Source organism: Rhipicephalus sanguineus, chromosome 8 (genome assembly GCF_013339695.2).
Source record: "Rhipicephalus sanguineus isolate Rsan-2018 chromosome 8, BIME_Rsan_1.4, whole genome shotgun sequence".
NCBI lineage: Eukaryota > Metazoa > Arthropoda > Arachnida > Ixodida > Ixodidae > Rhipicephalus > Rhipicephalus sanguineus.
Window position 1 is genome coordinate 14,122,203 of NC_051183.1, and position 21,856 is coordinate 14,144,058.

Below are 21,856 nucleotides of genomic sequence, written 5' to 3' on the forward strand. Positions count from 1 at the left end.
GGTCTGCCACACTGAGGTCGCCACATTAAATCACATGCTCTGGGACTGTGACAAAAACCCGGAAGGTGCTAACTCCGGAACCCTTCCGCCGCGGTGGGCCGCTGCCTTGCGCAGCCCCAGCTTCGGCGACCAACTTTGGGCTGTCCAGCAGGCCCGCGAGGCGGCGGTGAGGCAAGGCCTCGACGTCCCCACGTGGGAGACCTAAAGCCCAGTCGGCGAAAGCTCTGCCGGACCACCAATAAAGTTGTTACCAACCAACCAAATATGTGATAACGGCTTCATTTCCGTTCAGACAGTTTTAGTGCGAAATCATGTGAACGTAGTGAGTAGGTTTATACAATCCCTATTTTCCAGCTGAAATGCCATAATTGGAGGTGGATCTTACCTTAGCCCTTGTCACTCCAACAAGAAGGAAGCTGATTTTAGGGTTCTCCATGTCCAAGTACCTTAAATTTACCTGGAAGAAATGTGAATGTTTAACAGCACTGTACGATTCGGTTTTCAATCAACCAAACAATCATGCTAAAGACGAAGCAAACATGAAATATGGGCAACGTCCATACACTGGACTTTTTTGTGGCTCCTCCCTAAAATAGGGTGGTTGTCAGTTTTCCTTTCTTAGCCCTTCTGCCACCTTGCGGGGTTCTGGAGAGCCGGCTTGCATTATTGTATACGCTTCGAGTTGTCGATTAATTCGCCCCCGCGCTGCCAATGACTAACTTCCTGGTTAGCAGCATTGGTTGAGCGAACACCCCGAAAAGGTGTTAGTTCCGGTTGCGATCCACGGAAGAGGACGAGTTTTTCGGCAACTAAGGAGCTTTCTATCTGAGAGACCCGTTGGATTTCCTTGTGGCTTCATGCTACAAACGGGTGGTTGTCAGTTTCCCTTTCTTAATTCTTCCACCACCTTGCGGGATTCCGCAGAACCAGCTGCACTTTACATACTACGGCCGCTACATCCGGTTGCCTCATAAGGTTTTATATCGTAATGTTTGGTTGGGTACATACGTTCGGAAAAAACTCCCTACCATAGTTCATAAGCGCCCGCGAAGTATGGTTTAAATGAGGCTCTGATTCCTTAAGGAGGCAAATTTAATTTTCGAGGAGCTGAACCGCGTCCGCGGTGGGTGCCCAGGCCCACTAAAAAGACGCCGGACTCAAATCTCATTGATTTGACAATAAAGTTTCCGTTCTTCTTCTGGACAACAAATTTTGTTTACAATTAACTATTCACCACTCAATGAGAAGTTACTGACAGTTCTCTGAGTCCTTTCAAGACTCACCCTCATAAGTCTTTTTCGAGCATTTCTTTAAGCCAACCTAAAGGTTGTATTTCGAGTATGCGCGTCAGCCAGAGAGTCCTGGGAAATATTCATTGAAGTTCATAAAGGACGTTACAATGAGGGTAAATTGAATGTGTAATTTGCAGGAGACGTCATGAGCATCTTGGGGCTCGCTCAAGATGCTCACGAATGCTATAATGAAGACGCAATGCCGCTGCCTCCCGAAAATAGCGTTAAAGGGAGGCCACAGCCTACAATAAGACTCTATGCTTAAAGCACCCCTGACACCGAATTTGGAAACTCGAGATGCCTGTGTTGTTTGATAGTCCTGCATGCGGGGGCACTTCTGGCCGATTATGAGTGACGAGCGTTGCCTTTAAGATATTTTAATTTGGTTTTAAGCTAAGCCTGAGTGCTCATCTGAATTTTGAACTCCTATCAACATAACCACTAGTATGACGTAGACGTAGGCCCCATGTGACGTTGCAGAGGTAAAGCAAGTGTTGTCGACGTCAACGACAGAAATATGCGCGGTGCACTGTGGTATTATGGTGGCTAGATGGCGAGGTGTCAGCATTGGACGGGCTGCGCCGTGCAAGCCGGTGCGGCACATTTTCATGACGCCGACAGGTGGCGCGCTCGTCGTCTCCGAAGGGACGGAGACGACGAGCGGGAAGGGAAGGAATAGTAGCAAGGACAGCGTTGAAATTAGCAAGGGGCTGAGACAGGGATGCCCTTTGTCCCCGCTGTTATTCATGCTGTACATGGCGAGGATGGAAAAAGCGCTAGAAGGTAGCAACATTGGATTTAATTTGTCACACAAACAGGTCGGAGCGATGGTTGAGCAGAAGCTTCCAGGTCTATTTTATGCTGATGATATTGTCTTATTTGCGGACAGTCAAGATGATATACAGCGACTGGCAGATATATGCGGAAGGGAGTGTGAGGCTCTAGGACTAGGATTTAGTGCAACAAAATGTGGATTGATGATATTCAATGATCACGGAGGCCATACGGTCTTAATACAGGGCCAAAAAATACCGAGGGTAAGCGAGTACAAGTACCTCGGAGTATGGGTAAATGAGGGGGATAGATATATGGAGGTACAAGAGAAAGCATCGGTAGCAAAGGGAAAGAGGAATGCTGCAATTATGAAGCACAGAGCTTTATGGGGATACAATAGGTACGAGGTGCTTCGAGGGCTGTGGAAGGGTGTGATGGTTCCGGGGCTTACATTTGGGAACTCAGTGGTGTGCATGAAGTCAGAGGTGCAATCAGGAATGGATGTAAATCAAAGGACGGTGGGCCGCCTCGCCTTGGGCGCTCACGGGAAGACGACAAATGAGGCGGTGAAGGGTGATATGGGATGGACAGGCTTTGAAGTGAGGGAAGCGCAGAGCAAAATGAGATTCGAAGAGAGGCTGAGGAAAATGAAGAAGAGTAGATGGGCAGAGAAGGTTTCAGGTATTTGTATAGAAAAAGCGTTGACACGCAGTGGAGAAAAAGAACTAGGAGGCTCACCAGTAAATATACGGCTGGCAGTGCGGGCGATATGACAACAAGGAGCATTAAGCGGAAGGTCAGAGAGGCGGAGAAGACTTATTGGATGACAGCGATGGAAAAGAAGCCGGCTCTGAGTAACTACCGAAAAGGAAAAAACGAAATAAGGAGGGAAAGGTTTTACGATAATTCAAGGGGAAGCGCTTTACTGTTTGAAGCAAGGTCGGGCTGCCTGAGAACGCGTAGTTATAAAGCGAGATTCAGTAACGAAGAAGAACTATGTACATGCTGCGGGGGAACTAAGGAAACGATGGAACATGTACTGATTGAATGTGGCGATATTCACCCAGGTATACGTGTGGGCACGAGTCTACATGAAGCCTTGGGTTTTAGGGACAACAATGGAAAGCTGAACACGCCCGCGATAGAAATAAGTAAGAGACGGTTAGAGTATTGGTGGCAGAAAAGTAGAGATAAAGTACAAAAATAAATAATTGGGGGAAAAAAGGTTATTCTGCCTTAAGAGGCAGAGAGATGGACTGTGAATTTATATTTTTTGTTATAATAACATAGATTTAATCAATGTAGATAAGGCATTAGGACAACATGAAACAAGGAAGTTTTTTTTTCTTTTTTTCTTTTTTATCATTCGGGCCTGGTGGCAGACATGTCACCGCCCCGTTATAAAGGGGACGCTCATAGCATCCATCCATCCATCCATGCCTACAGCGAGGTCTGGTGAAGTGGTCTCGTGGATTCTCTCCGGCAAAGCGCATATTATGTGACCTGTTGCTTCGCCTGCTCGTCTGTTGTTTGTGCGTATTGGTGCCTGATGTCAAAAGGCGTAGCCACCGGCGCTTCGCGGGAAACCTGAATTTCGTAGTCAGCGGACGCGTCTATGGCATGCTGTCTACTAAAGCGAGAAACGCATGTCGCGTTTTTCGCGACCGAGAAACGTACGTATGTCACGGTTTTTGCGAGCGAGAAAAGCATGTCACGTTTTTCGCGACCGATAAACGTATGCCGCATTGTTCGCGAGCGAGAAACGCATGTCGCGTTTTCTCGCGAGCGAAAAAGACAATTGTGCGGCGAACGCCGGTATTGCTGCCGATGTCGTCAGCACGCAAAACATTTTCTGTCGTGAAGTTGCGTTGTCCCATCGATAGATTATCCGTTGCCATCACCGGACCAGCGGACGCGTGCCTTGGTTACTTAGATGCGGTTCCAGCTTTGTTCCCCAACGTCGCTGCGTACCTTTCCAAGAAGTTGCGAGCGAAACGGGCGGCAATAGCCCCCGCAAGGGACCACCCACTGCATAAGCCGAGGTGCAGTGTTTTCCAATCGTTACACTCCACACAAACCTCCAGCACTACGAAGCAATTACCAAAGCTCTCCCCCTCTAGCCCCTCTAGCCTCCCCCTCTAGCCACCATAGTGATATATTGCGAAGCATGTTTGCTCTTTGCTCCTCCCACCTTCTCCTTCTTCGGTACGTGTCGGCAGGCAGCGTGAGCTCTCCGTGTGTGTGTTCTCCAACTGGCAGTTCAACAAGCGCGTGGCTGACGTCACCCAATACTGAGCGCACGTCATCACGCGTGCCCCGAGGCGCGACCGCCGCGGCGCGGCGCTAGTTTCTTATCCTCTTTCGGCGCGCGTTTTGAACCTACACTAAAAATGACCATAACTAACGCTGCTAGGATTAATTAGACATCACATTGGAGGATTTACGGGGTCATTCCGTGATTACAAGACATAGACCTACTTATTACAACATAAATGTCACAAACAAAAACTCGGCTGTCAGGGGCCCTTTAACCATCCCTTAGAAAACTACCAGAGACAGCTCCGCTGGTCACCCGCCTTCACATAGTGAAATAGTCTCGATGTCAAATTTTACACGGATGGCTTTACAACTGTTCGGGCATCTGCAGGAGCTGTTATCTTCCTAGCAAAAGCCCAAACCTATCATTTTAGAACGTCTCATCGGACTACGTTGACTGCTGTGGGCATGCGGCACTCCACAGTGCACTTGGAAGGAGTCAACCAGAGTCACCACTAGAATGGAGCATATTTACATATTTACATATTTACAGAAGTCAGCCCTGCACTTTCTGCAGTGAGCTTTACGCCGTGGTGCACAAGGCCAACTATTATTCTAAATCAGACAAACCTATCAGAAAATAAAAGACAAAGGGCATGACATAATTTTCCAGTGGCTTCAAGGCCACTGTGGCATCGACGGCAATGAACTTGCCGATAATTATGCAAGGAACGATCATGAAAGTGACGTACGTGTAGGAAGTCATTCCACTCGCAAGAATTGATGCAACATCAAAGATTCGCTCGATCGCGCGTGATGTAACACATTCAATGTGGAATACGACCGTTTTTCTGCATAGTCACCTTTACCATCTGGATCCGTCACTTAAACTTCAAATTCCATCCGGACTCTCTCGATCAGAAACAACAGTCTTCTGCCGCCTGTGACTTGGAGTGTCATTGACGAACAGCTTTGCATACCAACTCGGAATGGCACACAGTGCTGCTGTGATTACTGTGGCAGCGAAGAAACCATTGCATACGTCCTTTGTCATTGTCCTCACGACAGCTCCCAGAGACAACAGCTCTCAGTAACGTTAGTGCGCCTCGAGGACTGGCCGTTTTCCGAGCAATCAATTTTGGGGTACTGGAACATTGGAGCTTCCAACCAGAATGCGACGCAGGCGGTGTTGAAGTTTATGCGGTCAACCGGACTCGCTAAACGACTATGACATTCCCGTGTTTGAGTGTGTGTGCGTTTTTTTATACTTTTCGCACTTTCTTTTTTTTCCTTCCTTACCTTTTTGTGCCTCCTTACCCCTTGCCCAGTGCAGGGTAGGAAACCTGAAAACTTTTTTCTGGTTAACCACCCTGCCTTTCGCTTAACCTTTCTCTCTCTCTAATCTCGAGCTTTCTTTAGCGAAGGTTTTCAACCTAGTGACGTTCTGCTGAACTGTTTTGGCAAGGCCATAATGCTTCGCTGCATATATTCATATTGATATTATTGCGATAACAATTATATGGAAACTCTTGGCTGATTCTTGCCGTCGCCGTCATGTCCAGGATGTGTATATAAATGTGTGTGCATATATATATATATATATATATATATATATATATATATATATATATATATATATATATATATATATATATATATATATATGTGTGTGTGTGTGTGTGTGTAAAAGGCACGAATAAAAATACAACAGAAGAAAGAATTCCCAGTCACTCGACCGGGGATTCGAACCATCGGCCCCTCGCTACCCAGTCCACTGCATTAGACAACCCAACCATGCCCCATGCATGCGCCGGCGAAATAACTGGGAGCTAATAATATACACCATTTACCGCTGGTGGCAAGCAAATCGCGGAGGAGCTTGAGCATGTTTTCTATCAGGCTACGCTCCTAATTTTCTTTCAATTTGAAAACTGTCCTTGAGACGCGCACGAGAAGGTGGCCCTTTTTTGTACCCATTCGTGATGTGGAAGAAAAATCACACCATCTCCCGCTAAAGGGGACCATGAGGCGATGCGAAGCAGTGTTTCGGCATGTAGAGCCCGCGTTTCAGAGGTGGAGTGGTGAGGGGGAAAGGAGAGAGGGGAAGTGGAGAGTGGGAAAGGAGAGAGGGTAAGTGGAGAGGGGAAATGGAGAGGGGGAAGGGAAATGGGAGGGGGAAGGGGAGAGGTGATGTGATGTGGAGAGGGAGAGGGGGAAAGGGGGAGGGGAGATTAGTGGTGAGGGGGATGGGAAAGGGAAATGAGAGGGGGAATGGAAGGGGAGAGGTGATGTGGAGAGGGAAAGGGGAGAGAGGAAGTGGAGAGGGGAAGTGGAGAGGGTTTGCGCATGCGCAGTAAGGGTGGCCACGCCGCACACCACCACCACTGCTCGATTGAACTCCGCTATAAGATGCTTCACATCTAAAAAAAAAACGAAGAACACCGGGCACGCCTTGCATCGGACGCCGCCGTGTGGCAGGAGACGCAGGGTGTGCCTCCCCGCGCCGCAGTTTAAAAGAAAAAGTCACAGTTTCGCCGCAAGGGCGAAGCAATGAATGCGATAGCAAGAAACTAATGCTATACGAAGTGAGGCTCGCCAATGGATGCTCTCAGTTTGAACAGCGCTCCTGTTGCAAGTGCGGCCGAAGCAGCGAAGGAAACTAGCATGCTTCAAGTGTCGAGCTGTGACACTTGATAGTTCGCGCTCATGTTCTGTTTGTTCGTTTAGCGGCGACCCTTCAGCTCAAGTTACTTTCGTACGCTCCGTAACGTGAGCGCGGACATCACGGTGAAAGCTTGAAACATTGCTCTTCCCCTCACTACGAGAAAACCGCGCGAGCAGACAGCGGAAGGGCAAGGTTCTCCCATGCGCAAATATAAGAAGAAGCGAGCGAGCTCGCCGACGACTTTTAAATGCGCCTGTCGGGCTCCTAGCGCCATCTCGCTGGTAATGAAGAAACGCTTATTATCGCCTGCCGTCTCTGAGTCCGTCCAGCGGTAAAGCGTGTGTATATAACGCTCGCCGTTAGCTACGTGGAGGATCTGCGTTTCGTGGCGTAGTGGATAGCGCCACTCGCTGCGGAGCAGGAGGTCCCTGGTTCGATTCCGCGCTTCGTAAGCATTTTTCTGAATTATTTTTCTTTGGGGCTTTTATATATATATATATATATATATATATATATATATATAGATATATATATACATACTTATACATATACGGTGCATGACGGCGGCGACGGCGACGGCAAAATCCAGCCGAGACTGTCCATTTAATTGCTATCGCAATAAAAAGAAATATCTATGTGAGTCTGATTATCCATTCTCGACACCTGCAGCGCGTTGCTCAAGCAGAAAGAAGTAACTGTGACATTTGTTAGTTCACGCTTGCCCTGTGCATGCCTATGAGTTTTTCTTGGGTGTCCTTCTTTGTGCTTCAGCGGCGCGCTGCCAGTATCGAGCTGCTTCTCGTTCTTCATGTGACAATTCAATTTCTTGCTATCGCATTCATTGCTTCGCCCTTGCGGCGAAACTGTGATTTTAAATGCGAAGCATTTCTTAGCGAACTTCTGCGACTTTGACCGTATCTATCTATCTATCTATCTATCTAGCCGCCTACGACTTCCTGCTCTCCTGGTCGCTTGGTTAATCGAATGTGCACCAAAATTGGTATGGCGTAACATGACTGTATGACGAACATAAATGACAAGTCATAACATGAAAATCATGACACGAATGTCATGTACAGCATGATTTACATGCTACGCTCATGGTGCGCTGGCGGCCGTTTCGCTAGCTTGATATACTCCAAAATTGGTATCTTGTGACGTGACTATGTGGCGAACATAAATAACACGAGTTAACATGAAAATCATGACACGCATGTCATGTACTCATGACTTACGTGCCACGCTCATGGGGCGCTGGCGGCCGTTTTGCTAGATTGATATGCACCGAAATTGGTATCTTGCGACGTGACCGTGTGACGAACATAAATAACACGAGTTATCATGAAAATCATGACACGCATGTCATGTACAGCATGACTTACGTGCCACGCTAATGGGGCGCTGGCGGCCGTTTCGCTAGATTGATATGCACCGAAATTGGTATCTTGCGACGTGACCGTGTGACGAACATAAATAACACGAGTTATCATGAAAATCATGACACGCATGTCATGTACAGCATGACTCACGTGCCACGCTCATGGTGCGCTGGCAGCCGTTTCGCTAGCTTGATATACACCAATATTGGTCTCTTCCGACGTGACCGTGTGACGAACATAAATAACACGAGTTATCATGAAAATCATGACACGCATGTCATGTACAGCATGACTTACGTGCCACGCTCATGGGGCGCTGGCGGCCGTTTCGCTAGATTGATATGCACCGAAATTGGTATCTTGCGACGTGACTGTGTGACGAACATAAATAACACGAGTTATCATGAAAATCATGACACGCATGTCATGTACAGCATGACTCACGTGCCACGCTCATGGTGCGCTGGCAGCCGTTTCGCTAGCTTGATATACACCAATATTGGTCTCTTCCGACGTGACCATGTGACGAACATAAATAACACGAGTTATCATGAAAATCATGACACGCATGTCATGTACAGCATGACTTACGTGCCACGCTCATGGGGCGCTGGCGGCCGTTTCGCTAGATTGATATGCACCAGAATTGGTATCTTGCGACGTGACCGTGTGACCAACATAAATAACACGAGTTATCATGAAAATCATGACACGCATGTCACGTACAGCATGACTTACGTGCCACGCTCATGGTGCGCTGGCGGCCGTTTCGCTAGCTTGATATACACCAAAATTGGTATCTTGCGACGTGACCATGTGACGAACATAAATAACACGAGTTAACATGAAAATCATGACACGCATGTCATGTACAGCATGACTTGCGTGCCACGCTCATGGTGCGCTGGCGGCCGTTTCGCTAGCTTGATATACACTAAAATTGGTATCTTGCGACGTGACTGTGTGACGAACATAAATAACACGAGTTAACATGAAAGTCATGACACGCATGTCATGTACAGCATGACTTACGTGCCACGCTCATGGTGGCGTGGCGGCCGTTTCTCTAGGTTGATCGACCCCCAAGTTGGTATTGCGCGACGTTACTGTGTGACGAACATAAATAACAGGAGTTAACATGAAAACAATGACACGCATTTTCCTCAATGACATACAAGACGATGTATGCAGCTCTTTGCTGGCTGCTTCGCATTACATCGATTCCCAGAATGCGTGGGATCTGCCGGCTTTTTTTTACTTGACCCCACGTGACTACCAGCTTATTCAACTGGTACTCTGAAGTCATCGAACAGGTCATCCGCATGCAGGGGCTCCGGCAAGAGCTGACAACAAGCTATTTATGCAGCATTTCTTTCTGCTCATTGCCCGAGGCTGGAATGATCTTTCCAATGATGTAGCAGTCAACCGCGATTTGCCGCGCATAAAAACTGGCAGCCCGGAGGCTTACTCATGCACATCGTGATCAACACCTCCATAGCTGCGGTCATTTCTATGTTGCCCACATCGCAATGGTAGCGTCAGGGACCTTTGAGGCCTTAATAAATGAAAATGAATAAAGAAAAAATGGAATAAATAAATAAATATCAAGACGAAAATTATTACCGGCACCACGGCGTTCCATGATCTTGGAAAATTTCTTCTTGACTCGAAATCTTTTAGTCCAAAGGAAAGAGAGAGAGAGGCTTTTATTGGAAGAATAATGTGCGATATTCCTCGTAGGGTATGAAAGCTATTTTCATTAGAGAACGTACGATAAGGAATGTGGCAGGCATGACATCATGTTTCTATGTTCGTATGAACATATTCATATGTTGGTGACTTGCAGCTCTTTGAAAGAAGTACACAAAAGCAAATGTAAAGCAGACTTACCGCATTAGCCATGATTGCCAAGTATGTAATCAATTCCTGATTTTTCTTGTAATATTGCTGGTGTGCTCTATCGGAAATGATGTGAAGCTCGACGGGAAACTTGTCAACGCTCGCAGCCCGTGATTGAGGAGCTAGAAAGGATGGAAGCTAATTAGCGCATTTTCTTTTATCTTTCACTGGCTCTATAAAAAAGCTTAGTGCGTGAAAACCTCTACAATACCTGCTATATACCTGCGTTTAGTACCACGTAGTTTGTATTGAACTGTAGTCTACAGCTTCTTAAATAACTGTCGCACTTGCTATAATGTTTGTACATGGTCACTGGGCCTATACGTAGACGCTGCCAGGGATATTGCGAAGAAAGCGAAAAAGCGAACACTGTTCTGTTTGTCCGCGAAGCCACAACTGTCTTCCTGATTTTGGTGTGCCATTGACGAAGCCAAAGGCGAGAAGATGTCTTCGTGCTGTTGTATGCGCAACGCTTTGCTCAGCTAATTATATATTTGATCATTTGAATGCCTAGCCTGGCACACGTGCTCTTCCTCAGTTGTTTAACGCTCCCCAAGTACACGTTTGTCCAATGCTGGGCATTAAAATCAGACAAGTGTGTTAAAAGATCCCAACTCGAATCAAATCCATAAGGCAGCGTATGCCATATCGTGTAACTTTTTTTCAACTTATAAGGCTGATCGTGGCAACTTGCAATAGGTATATACAGCATATGACGAAATGAAGTTTTTCACTGACTGTGAGAGAAATCAGTAGTTTTATTTTACACTTTCCTTTATGCTGCTTACGACAAGAGTCAGAGATCTGAAACAGGTAATATTGCAATTTATGGAATTTTAATCCGCCTGCATCGTTTACATTAAGTGACGTATAAGGGAAAGTAGTAAGGTAGATAGGTGGGCGACGTAGAATCTATGCGTAATTGGAAAACCAGCTCGAAAGAATCCTGCGCAGGCACCGCGTTAATTTCTTGCGTTTTCAGCTTTGCTCAATAAGTTTCATTTGTTTGGCAGCGCTCGTCCTGCGTCCTTCTTTTCCTGTGTGTCGCCGTCGTTTCTGCACTTGTTTTCCAAATATGTATAAAGGAAAGCTACGCTTCAAAGGGTACACTTACAGTGAGAGCCTTTGTGACTGCCGTTGCTGTTCTTGTTGTTCTGCCTTTCCCTCAGGCGCAGAATTTCGGGCTCTTAAAATACATATGGATGTGTATACATCAGACACTGGGAATCGTTTCGAATTATATAATAATGTTGCACTGTTATTCAGCAGATACAGGGCAATATTGATGTAGATGCAGCGATATATATTTCATGCTACTGGAAAATATGTACTAAAATGATCTAATTTCGATTGTAAATAAATGTTACGAAGGCTGTGTTTCATCCTGATGAACTTGCAGCCCCTGAAGCTACTAGATGCACTGTTAGTGGCATTTAGAGCTTTAGCATGACAACAGGTGAAATTGTGCGCCTCAGTCAAAACTAACTGATAACTCTCAGCAAAGCTGCATATTATGTTCCTCAGCGAGGAAGCCACAATAGTTCATCTCGAGAAACGAGAGAGTTAAACTCTCGGGTATTTATACATCGTAACTAAACAAAATAACTTGTGTTATAACAGTTAAATGTAGCGTATATTTTCGTGTATGCAACGATTCACTTTAGAAGGAAGTGAATGCTGTTTTAGTCTTTTGTATAATGAACGTGTCTCCTTGAGCTGTTAGCTGCTGCAGACTTCGCCTATGGCGGTTATCTATAACATGTCCTGATTTTCCGAACACAAATAGAACGTACCTTCTACAGAGAATAGCTATAAGGTGGGCTAACAGGTTTTAATTCATCTTCACACAAGTGAGACGCGTTGAGTGCCCTGCATTTTGTTTGTTCTGAACTATGTCTGCGTGAACTATGCGCACCTTTGAAGATGAGTAGCTTCTGCAGTTCTGAGGTTCAGTATTCACTCGGAAAGCTTATACGTCCGGCGCATGAACGAACGAACGAATGCATCAATGAATCAACAGGTTTATGAATCCCTTTGTAAAGGGAAGCAGGAAATAGGACAGGGGGTGGAGGCGGAACTGCTTGAAGCAGGCCTCCTTCACCCTCTCAGCGCACTCAAGGATGGCCTCACGAATGTCGGGCCTTAACCTCCGCCATGCAGCCGCCCACTATTCCTTACAAGAAATTATTCAGGAACAGACCAAGGGGTGCTTAGGGTACCCCTGCACAATGAGATTTAAAGAGGCCTGCAAGACGTTTCCAAGTAACCATCGAATAACCACCAATCGACCGCCGCAAAAATTTTTAGAGTCCGTCAAGTACGAGCGGATTTAAAGATTTATCGCATGCTGTAATTGCTTTCTCTCTTCTCTCGCCCTGAGGAGCAGGCTGGAAGCTAAGGAGAGAGGGATGGCACAGAGAAAAGAACTTACATCACGCGTGCGTCATGACATATATCATTTTTTTTTCTTTGATTGCGCGGCTTACTTTCGGTGTGATCGCGAGTGCACGCGCGGTCAAGTGGCGGCCTCCTGCGGTGGCCGCGGTAACTATGCAGCTCACGATGCTTAAATCAGCCAATGGCCGTGCATTTGGGTATATGGCGCGGTCATTTGGGTATATGGCATCGTTTTTTGAGAGGGAGTGATTTCTAGCTGACTTTGAGAATTATTTGTAAATTCCAGGCCGCGTGCTATGCTATAATGTCTAGCTAGCGAGTCTTCAGGAGCCTCGATTTCTGATAGGCAGCATTTTCGGACAATGTTGACGAAGTGTTGCAGGGCCCCTTTAGGTCTGGTATGCAAGAGGAGAATTTACAAGAGGGCGAAGGGTAACTGGAGGGGTGAAGGCGATGGAGGATGTAAGGCGTGGGAATGGGACAAGTCTGCTGCTGTCGCCACAGAACTTCGCACCTGCGCGGGGATTGGCGCATGAGTGGCGGGAAAGCTAAACGTTGTAACCTGTTGTGCGTGCAAAGTTCGTGGTATGTAATAAGCCGACACCGTGCTGTAAATTTCGTCCGGCGTCGTACTGGATAGTTCACACCTGTTTACTATATAAGACATTTTTTTACTGTACAGTTGCTTCAGCATTGCAGGAACTTTTGTGCAGTACACCATTACTGTGCAAGGTTCGAAAAGTACTTAAAAGCGATTTAATTCACCTTCACATCAAAGCACTTATCTTACACACATTTGTGCTTTCTGCTTCAATGAAATGAAGCCATGTTAAATCGAAAAGTTCCTCAAGGATACTGAGTAAAGCAAATACACGTCTGGTACTCGGCATGAAAATTAAAAAATAATCCAGAATAAAAATTATTAGTATCAACTCACGTAACGTACAAATATGAAAAGTTAAGTACATGCGAATCGTTATTTATTCATCTTTATTCTTTATTCCACAAATACCCCACTGCACCCAAAGGGGGTTTACAACATTGAATGATAGACATCTTCGTTCGCACCTATAATGCAACTTCATTCGCACATTAATACATCGTCGTTCATGTAAGCGCAGAGGTTTCAGCATTGAATAAAATATATCTTCGTTCCCACAATGTATATTCTTTTCAGTTAGCTGTTTCGACTGTTTAATTGTCCTAGGAAATAAATGAGTTGATATAGATGTTCGTTTTAGCTGGATATTCCAGGATTTTGGAACTATGATCAAGACGTTTTGAAGAATAATGAGGTGTGTGTAGGTAAATTTCTCTGGTAATTCCACTTTTATTATTGCAAATCATATAAAGAAATTTTAAGCTCTGTTTATCGCTGTGGTCAGAAAGTCATTCTCAACCTAGCTCAGCCTTCACAGCAGTGCAGCTCTTCCTCCTTCCGCACCATCCCACGACGAACGTGACAACCCGATTTTGTATTTGTTCAAGAGCAGTAATGAAGGTTACCTCGGCGGGGTCCCACATGACACAACCGTAATCTAAGATTAGTCTATTACAAATAATGTATGTCATACGTTTTAAATTCACATGCGAACATCGCAGGTTTCTTTGAATCAAATTTATAGCTTTACCAGCTTTGGCGATGAGAGTGTCTACCTGAGGTTTCCACGAACATTCAGACGATAGTACCACACCTAGGTACTCATACGTACTGTCTTGTGTCAGTTGTACATTGTTCATATGGTATCGCGACTGAAATGGTTCATCCTTTCACTAAATCAATGATGTACACACTTTGAAATATTGAAGTTGATTTTCCATTTGGTACACAAGTTAGGAATGAGCGATAAGTCGTTCTGAAGCTTTAATGCATCACGGTGATCGGCAATTTTTTGTACACGACACAGTCATCCGCAAATAACCGTATAGAAGACGAAATTCCTGCAGAGATATAACTAATATAAATTAAAAACAATAGCGGGCCCAGAACGCATCCTTGTGGGATCCCTGAGGTGACAACTGCATGTGCGGAGCATTTTCCACTCAGCACTACACGTTGTCTTCTTTGAGAAAGGCAACATTCGATCCATTTAAAAACAGTTTTATCCATGTTCAGGTTGGTAAGTTTAAAAATAGGAGTGAATGTAGAATCGAGTCAAAGGCTTTCCGAAATTTCAAGAACACACCGTCAACCTGTCCTACTGTATCTATGCCCGATATTTTATCACGATAAAACTCTACTAGTTGTTTTGTACAAGGCAGTCGTTTAAGAAATCCATGCTGCTCGTTGATTAGCCTCCCATACTAATTTAAATAATTTATTATTTCTTTATATATAATGTGCTCGAGAATTTTACACGGATGACGTGAGGGATATTGGTCTATAGTTAAAACGCCCCTTTTGGAACCTATTTTATGTATCGGTACAACGTGCGCAATTTTCCAGTCATGTGGTAAGATACCTGTCGCTAAAGATTTTTCAAAAATTGCCTAAAGGTACTTGGAAATTGGCCCCGCGTGACGTTTGAGCACACGCGGAGAAATTCCATCTGGACCACTAGGTTTACTGTCATAAATGTCGTTCAGTAGTTTTTCGATTCCATTAACACTAAGGTCAACAGGAAGCACAGACGAAATGTTCATAGTAGGTGGATGATATTTACAGCTCTGTTTGGGTAAGAATGCGAAATGGAAAAAGTTGTTTAGGCATGCAGCTTTATCTCCGGTATTTGTAAGTAACCTACCATTATAAACTCCTGTACTCCAAAGGAATTTGAGCCACAATGTTTTAAGTGCTTCCAAAACATTTTAGGATTTAATGAGAGCAGGGCGGTAAGTTTAAACAATAGCAGTGAATGTGAAATCGAGTCAAAGGCTTTCCCAAAATCCAAGAACACACCGTCAACCTGTCCCACTGTATCTACACCCGATATTCTATCATGATGAGGATTAGATTCATCATATGGGCACCCCTGATTCTATGTATTAAATATGTTTGTCTCTTCAAGGGAGAACTCTTTAAGCCTTGAAATAGGTAGACAGCAAAATTATGCGGTTCGAGAAAAATACAACCAAAGAATTGCTTACCTGCTTTGATGAAGTTTCCTTTGATTGGATCTACCTCAAATATCTTGTGTAGCATCTGACCTTGCAATGAACGTTCGCGTTCTGGGAGAGGCTTAATTCGTAAGTTGTCATTGATGATACCTTCCTACAGTAAAACGAAAACAGTGTAACAATTAGTGTATGGCACTCAGTTTTTTTAGAAGTACATATATCAATTATAACAAACCAAGCACCATATTCGGTAGTGTGTTAATGTTATTGTTAATAATGTTACAAATATAGACAAAAGCATGCGGAAAGTGTGAAAGATAGCTTGAGGCTGCCACAGACGTGACTGTTCCACCAACGCATTGTCTGCTCACGCAGGTTCCATCGCTACTGCTCAGTTGCACATAAAACTCCATCAGCATGTTAGCATTGCAGCTGGATGCATCATATATCGGCTGCTACAGGTTTTAAGACAGACCACAAGAGTCAAGGCAAATACAGGCACTGGGTGCTCAGGTGCCACGTCTCGACAGTGTTGAATGCTCACCTAGGAAACCTGGGCGGACGGAAGTCGTGTGCACTGCTTATAAACGGGACACTGCATCTGTACCGCTTCATTCCGTCAGGCCACCACAAAAATGACTGCCACACAAGCATTTTCTCCCGCTGACGCAGCTTGGTAATTATTCCTTTGAAGGTTTCACCTATCACGCGTCTGTGGTGCTGTTTCCTCTCAGAGATCTAAGTGTTGATTGAAAGTGTCCTGCTGCATGTTGCGCCAATTTGTGTTGTTTGGCAGGTAAACGTAGTTTCTTGCTTTTTTTCAGTGCGTATAAGTAAACTCGAAGCCTGGTCGACAGCTTTTTCAATTCAATTCAATTAAACATTATTGCATTTTTATTGGTATACACACAAAAAAATGGAGGAGGCCCGAACAAAAACTGGGACACTGTTCACTTGATGGGGATTCGAGCCCCCCTTACAAGGTATACAGCATGACAGTAGATGCAGTCAAAAGGCAAAACACCTAATACGCACATTTCTGAGAAAAAATACCGCAAGGGTGTTCATTTCGTGTGTGTTTTTCGTTTTTATATAAAATTAAAGATACTTCATACGCGTACCAAAAAAAAAAACACGAAACCACGTGCTATACTTCTCAAATAAAAGAAGCTGAGTGAATATGCGTAATTACATTTTGCAAAGGAAGGAAAGAGAAAGAACAACACGATATAAATACAGATAAACTAAGAAAGAAGAAGCGAACAATTGTCCAGAGGTGTAAACTACCGAAGAGATACAAAAACATGTCCTAATGTGTTCTTAGTGGTAGAGGCGATAACTATTTTATGTTCTATGAAGTAGCTTAGAAGTTTTGGAAGTCGAACAGCGCATCTGCTCACTCATAGTTAAACGAGTATAGGGAACAATCCAGTTCTCCATATTACGGAAAGGGTATATGGGTGAGCTTTTTCTTAAGCTGGGCTAATGAACGGAGTGTTCCATCAGAAAACGTAAGACTCCGTTTCTATCTGAGGACTAAAATGTATGCTTAGGAGTTGTGAGCAGAAATTATGGGAAAGCGTGTAAATAGCGGTCCGGTGTGTGCTCTGTAGTATACTCCAGCTAGGTGACGGATAGCTTCCTTTTGTAGCATATGTAATCTATCTATGTTTGTGTGTGTCGTGGTAACCCGGGCAAGAAATTAGTAGCTCATTCGAGACGAAAACAGCGCATGATAAAGCTGTAGTTTAACACCACTCGAAAGCAAAAATTGTGATTTTGCGAGTAAGCCTACGGTTTTAGAAATGCGGCCAACCAGATGGTTGACATGTGTAACCCACGAGAAATTTTTATGAAAGTACACCCCAAGAGTTTTGACATTATGAGCAATATCTATGGCGGAATTCCCCAAGACTAAAGCGTCATTTAGCGAAAGCTTTATTTCGGGTGGTGAAAATATGATTCCTTTTGTTTTGTTTACATTTATTTGTAATGAATTGAAATTGCACCACATGCTCAGACATTTGAGAGCGTCATTTATCTCATTTGTTGCATTTTGTAAATTCTGTAAATCAAATAATAGTGTCGTATCATCTGCGTATAAGACATATTTAGGTTTGTTAATAATACTTGTTATATCATTTATGTAAAGATTGAACAGTAACGGACCTAAAATGCTCCCTTGTAAAACCCTTCAATTACGGGCTTACATGAAGATAAATAGCCACTTATATCTGCCCGTTGCATGCGATCCCAGAGGTATGATGCTACGAGATTTAACGGTAAACCACGAACACCATACAGTAATTTCTTTAATAATGTTTGATGATTCAACCTATCAAATGCCTTGGAGAAGTATATATAAATGCCTATTACTGATTGCTTTTCTTCAAATGCTCTGAGGGTGAAGTCGTTCTGAGTTAGGAGTGGAAGCTCCGTGGAACGGCCACTTCGAAAGCCAAATTGCGCGTCATTAAGTACATTAAATTTATCAATGAACTCAGTTAACCTTATCAGTAATATTTTATCAAAGCCTTTGGAAAAACATATAATAAAGAATTTGGGCGATAGTTAGAAAAGTTATCTTTGTCACCTCTTTTAAATATCACAACCACTTTTGATAAGAAGCCGCAACAAATCCTGGATGACCATTAAGAAATAAATTCCAAATATTGAATTGCAGGGGCGTAGCCAGAAATTTTTTTCGGGGGGGATTCAACCATACTTTATGTATGTTCGTGCGTGCGTTTGTATGTGTGCGTGCCTATATACGCAAGCAAAACTGAAAAATTTCGAGGGGGGTTTGAACACCCCCCCCCCCCCCTTGGCTACGCCCCTGTTGAATTCATTCACGATGAATGCAAAGTAGTTGTAAAATATTGAAGTGGTGAATTGATTGAACGTATTGTGCAATAAAACAGCTTGGACACTTCATTTATACATTACTAAATACAGAAAAAATACACTAACGATTCGCGTACTCTGGGAAGCTTTCTTCTCACTGCCTCTGAGAAGAAAGCGCCAGAAACTGTGTGAGCTCCAAAGGATAAAGTATCGCCATATTGAGAGGGCACACATGCATGTGGCAAGTACCGCATCTATAAATCTTGGTTACTTATTGTAATGTCTTGAACATTTAAAAAAAATTGCTGTGCTGCACAAAGACAAAAATCTAAAAGGATGCTATATTTATCCTCCAAAAGATTTTTTGAGACGCTGTGTGCCGAAAGGAACGTTCCTTTGGGTACACGGCAAAAAGAACGGCTGATGGTGCCTTTATTTTACTAAAGTACTATATAAGCTGCTCGCAAGCTGCAAAATTCATGCGTATGTCGCAGGTAGTGAACAGCCTCTACAAACAACATAACTTACGACTTCCACGTTGCCGTCTTTCTGTCGCACCATCAGGGAGGACTGGTAGTGTGTGTCATGGTATATATTCTGTCGGATGTGAGACGTATCTACCTGCAGCATACAAATAACGTGAGCACTGATAATTGTACATGTCACTTCAACGTCTATATTGGAGCTTTTATGGAGGAAGTCATCGATTACCCTTTTGCAGAAGACATGCATTTAAACTGTACAAATAATATAGACATTGAAACTATGAGTATTGCCGGATTTCTCAAGAATTCCAAGAGGACCTCAATAATTATTTTCAAATGGATTCACGTCGATATTTATGAAGGCGAAGACCTTATTTGTATCATACGAAGAGGATCTTGATCGAGGAATTGTACAAGAACTCACTTGACCACAAGCGCGCCTCGTGCGTCGAGGCGCGCAAGCTCCATGTTCACGTCGTTGCTGTGGCGTTCGCGTTATAAAAAAAGCAAATAAAATAAATCTGGCCTTTGTGTGACTCGGCCATAAGTCACATGGCTACCTACGCAAGCCGTAGTTGGAGGCGAGCTGCACGTTCACTTCGTCTTTACGGCGTTGGCGTCACATGAAAAAAATAAAAAAGATGCCCTTGTCCTATCGACAAACTGGGGGCAGGTTAATCCTGGCGTGTGCGTGCCCACTTTTCTTCCTTTCAATCGCATTGCACAATGTTCAATCCTGACTTTGTCTTTCCTCCATACCGGGAATTGAACCTTCGCCCGCGTGCTTAGCAGCGCAACTCTTCTGTTGTTTAATGACACATTTTAGCCGCGAAAGAACGCATACACAGAGCAAAGAAACGCACAACGACAGGACTCTTTCGCGGCTAAAATATGTCATTAAGCAAGTACCAACTAGTCCAACAAAAAGTCTTGTTAAAACGTATTTCTTCTGTTGCTACAGGCAAAAACGACGTGCATGGTAAACGAAGTGCATGGTAAAATAGCCACACCTGATGACTGTCCCCTTGGAGTCACCTCATGGGAATCCATTAGAGTTCCTATGAGCTTTTCCCCGTAATGACTGCAAGTTCGCCATTGGAGTCCCGATTGTGTATTTTATTGATAGATATTTTTTTGTGAAAAAGACGCCTACACTATAATTCCAAACAAATGGTATGCGAAATGTCTGTTTCCGGGCATGGAGGTAAAGTGTTGTTTCCTCCTCCTCCTCGTCCTCGCTCCACAATGTGTAAATTAATTTGACTAGAACTACCTGCTGCGGTCCAAGTTGGTGTCGGCAGTGGCGTAAGACACACCACTTAAATCACGCAACTTATAAGTTGCAGCCTTGAAAAAGACAAGTAAGTTTGTCGAAACGTCGGCTCCAGCACAGAAACTCTGTTTACGAATTTTTCATCGCAAGCTTCCATCATCCCCTGACTTTTGCCCCTTTTATTGGAGCACACCACTTAGTAACAAAGGTAGTGCAATGAACTTACCATACTAATGTCTTTCTACTAACGTAATATCATCAAATGCTTAAAGAGTGGGACAGATGTGAGATCTGAGGAGTTTAAAAAAACTTTTTTTGGCCTCGTTTCGATAAAAGCGATGTCGGTGCTGTAAAGCGAGTTCCGACGTTACGTTGCACCATGCTGTACCATCTACATGCCATTGTGGTTGATGTGCCTGGCAAGACCACGTGGGAAGGTCGAACTTTTTGTGCTTCATTTTCTTTTTTTTATGCGTACGAATGCAGTTCTATGATACTTACTTCAGCTGCTGCTTATCTCAATTTCAAGGATTCCATTTTCTTCCGGCAAGGTCGAAATTGGCGGTGAAATAAAAAAGAATGCTCGCGTACTTTTGTGTAAGAGCAAGTTCACTTTAGGCAGATGCCTATTTTGTTCATTTTAGGCAAATGCCTATTTTGTTCCTTGCGCTAATATCGCGCCATTTTGATATATGAGAATGAATTATAGGTTAAGAAGGGTTCTTATAGTGTTTTTATAACGCCTGTAAATGCCTATTTTTTGTGTTCGTGCCTAAATGCTTCCAAGTGCCCATAATTGCCTACTTTCAAAATTTATGAAAAAATCCGTAAACAGGGGGTGGGTGCTCGAGTCAACGTTTCGACAAGCGGACTTGTCTTCTTCAAGGCTGGAACTTGGCGCATTCATAAACACTACTTAGCCTCAAGTTTCGCTCCCGGATGAAGTTTCAGACCGTTATTCATGTTGCCGCGCCACATTGCCTGTTCGGAACTATGGGTTTCAGCATACTCATCTATTCAACCAACTCCCGGGAACAACCGCTAGAAACAGTGCAGTGGGACACGCCGGGGACCATTCGCCGCCGCGCTCACATGGCGCGAGCGGTTGGCGAATGCTAAACCACGGACAGCCGTCAGCGGAAAGGAGAGAGAAGAGCAAAAAAAAGAAAGAAAAATGCGATGTGCACGCTATTTTATGCTCTCTACATTTTGCTTGCTTTTTAATGTGTTCAATACAGTAGCAGAGCTAAAAATGTTTTGCGGGGGGGAGGGGAGTTCAACCATACTTTGTGTATGTTAGTGCGCTCGTGCGTATGTGAGTGTGTATATATATATATATATATATATATATATATATATATATATATATATATATATATATATATATATATATATATATATATATATATATATATATACATGCAAAACTGAAAAGTATGGGAAACAGCAGGTGAACCCCCTCCCACCGCCAGGCTACGCTAGTTGTTCCCTCTCAGAGGAGAAACTGACTCTACGCCATTCGACCCGGCCAATAG

At 44.1% G+C, this 21,856-nt stretch overlaps 1 protein-coding gene across 1 annotated transcript in view; it reads right to left on the bottom strand.

Moving 5' to 3' along the window:
- Nucleotides 1-21,856, bottom strand: part of LOC119401421 (venom metalloproteinase antarease-like TtrivMP_A) — a 75,821-nt gene that overhangs the window by 45,194 nt on the left and 8,771 nt on the right. The window contains exons 3-7 of the mRNA XM_037668207.2: nt 19,092-19,184; nt 15,750-15,873; nt 11,380-11,451; nt 10,257-10,387; nt 386-457 (exon numbers count right to left, since the gene is read on the bottom strand). Coding sequence (XP_037524135.1) covers nt 386-457; nt 10,257-10,387; nt 11,380-11,451; nt 15,750-15,873; nt 19,092-19,184 — 492 coding nt within the window. The remainder of the gene's footprint in view (nt 1-385; nt 458-10,256; nt 10,388-11,379; nt 11,452-15,749; nt 15,874-19,091; nt 19,185-21,856) is intronic.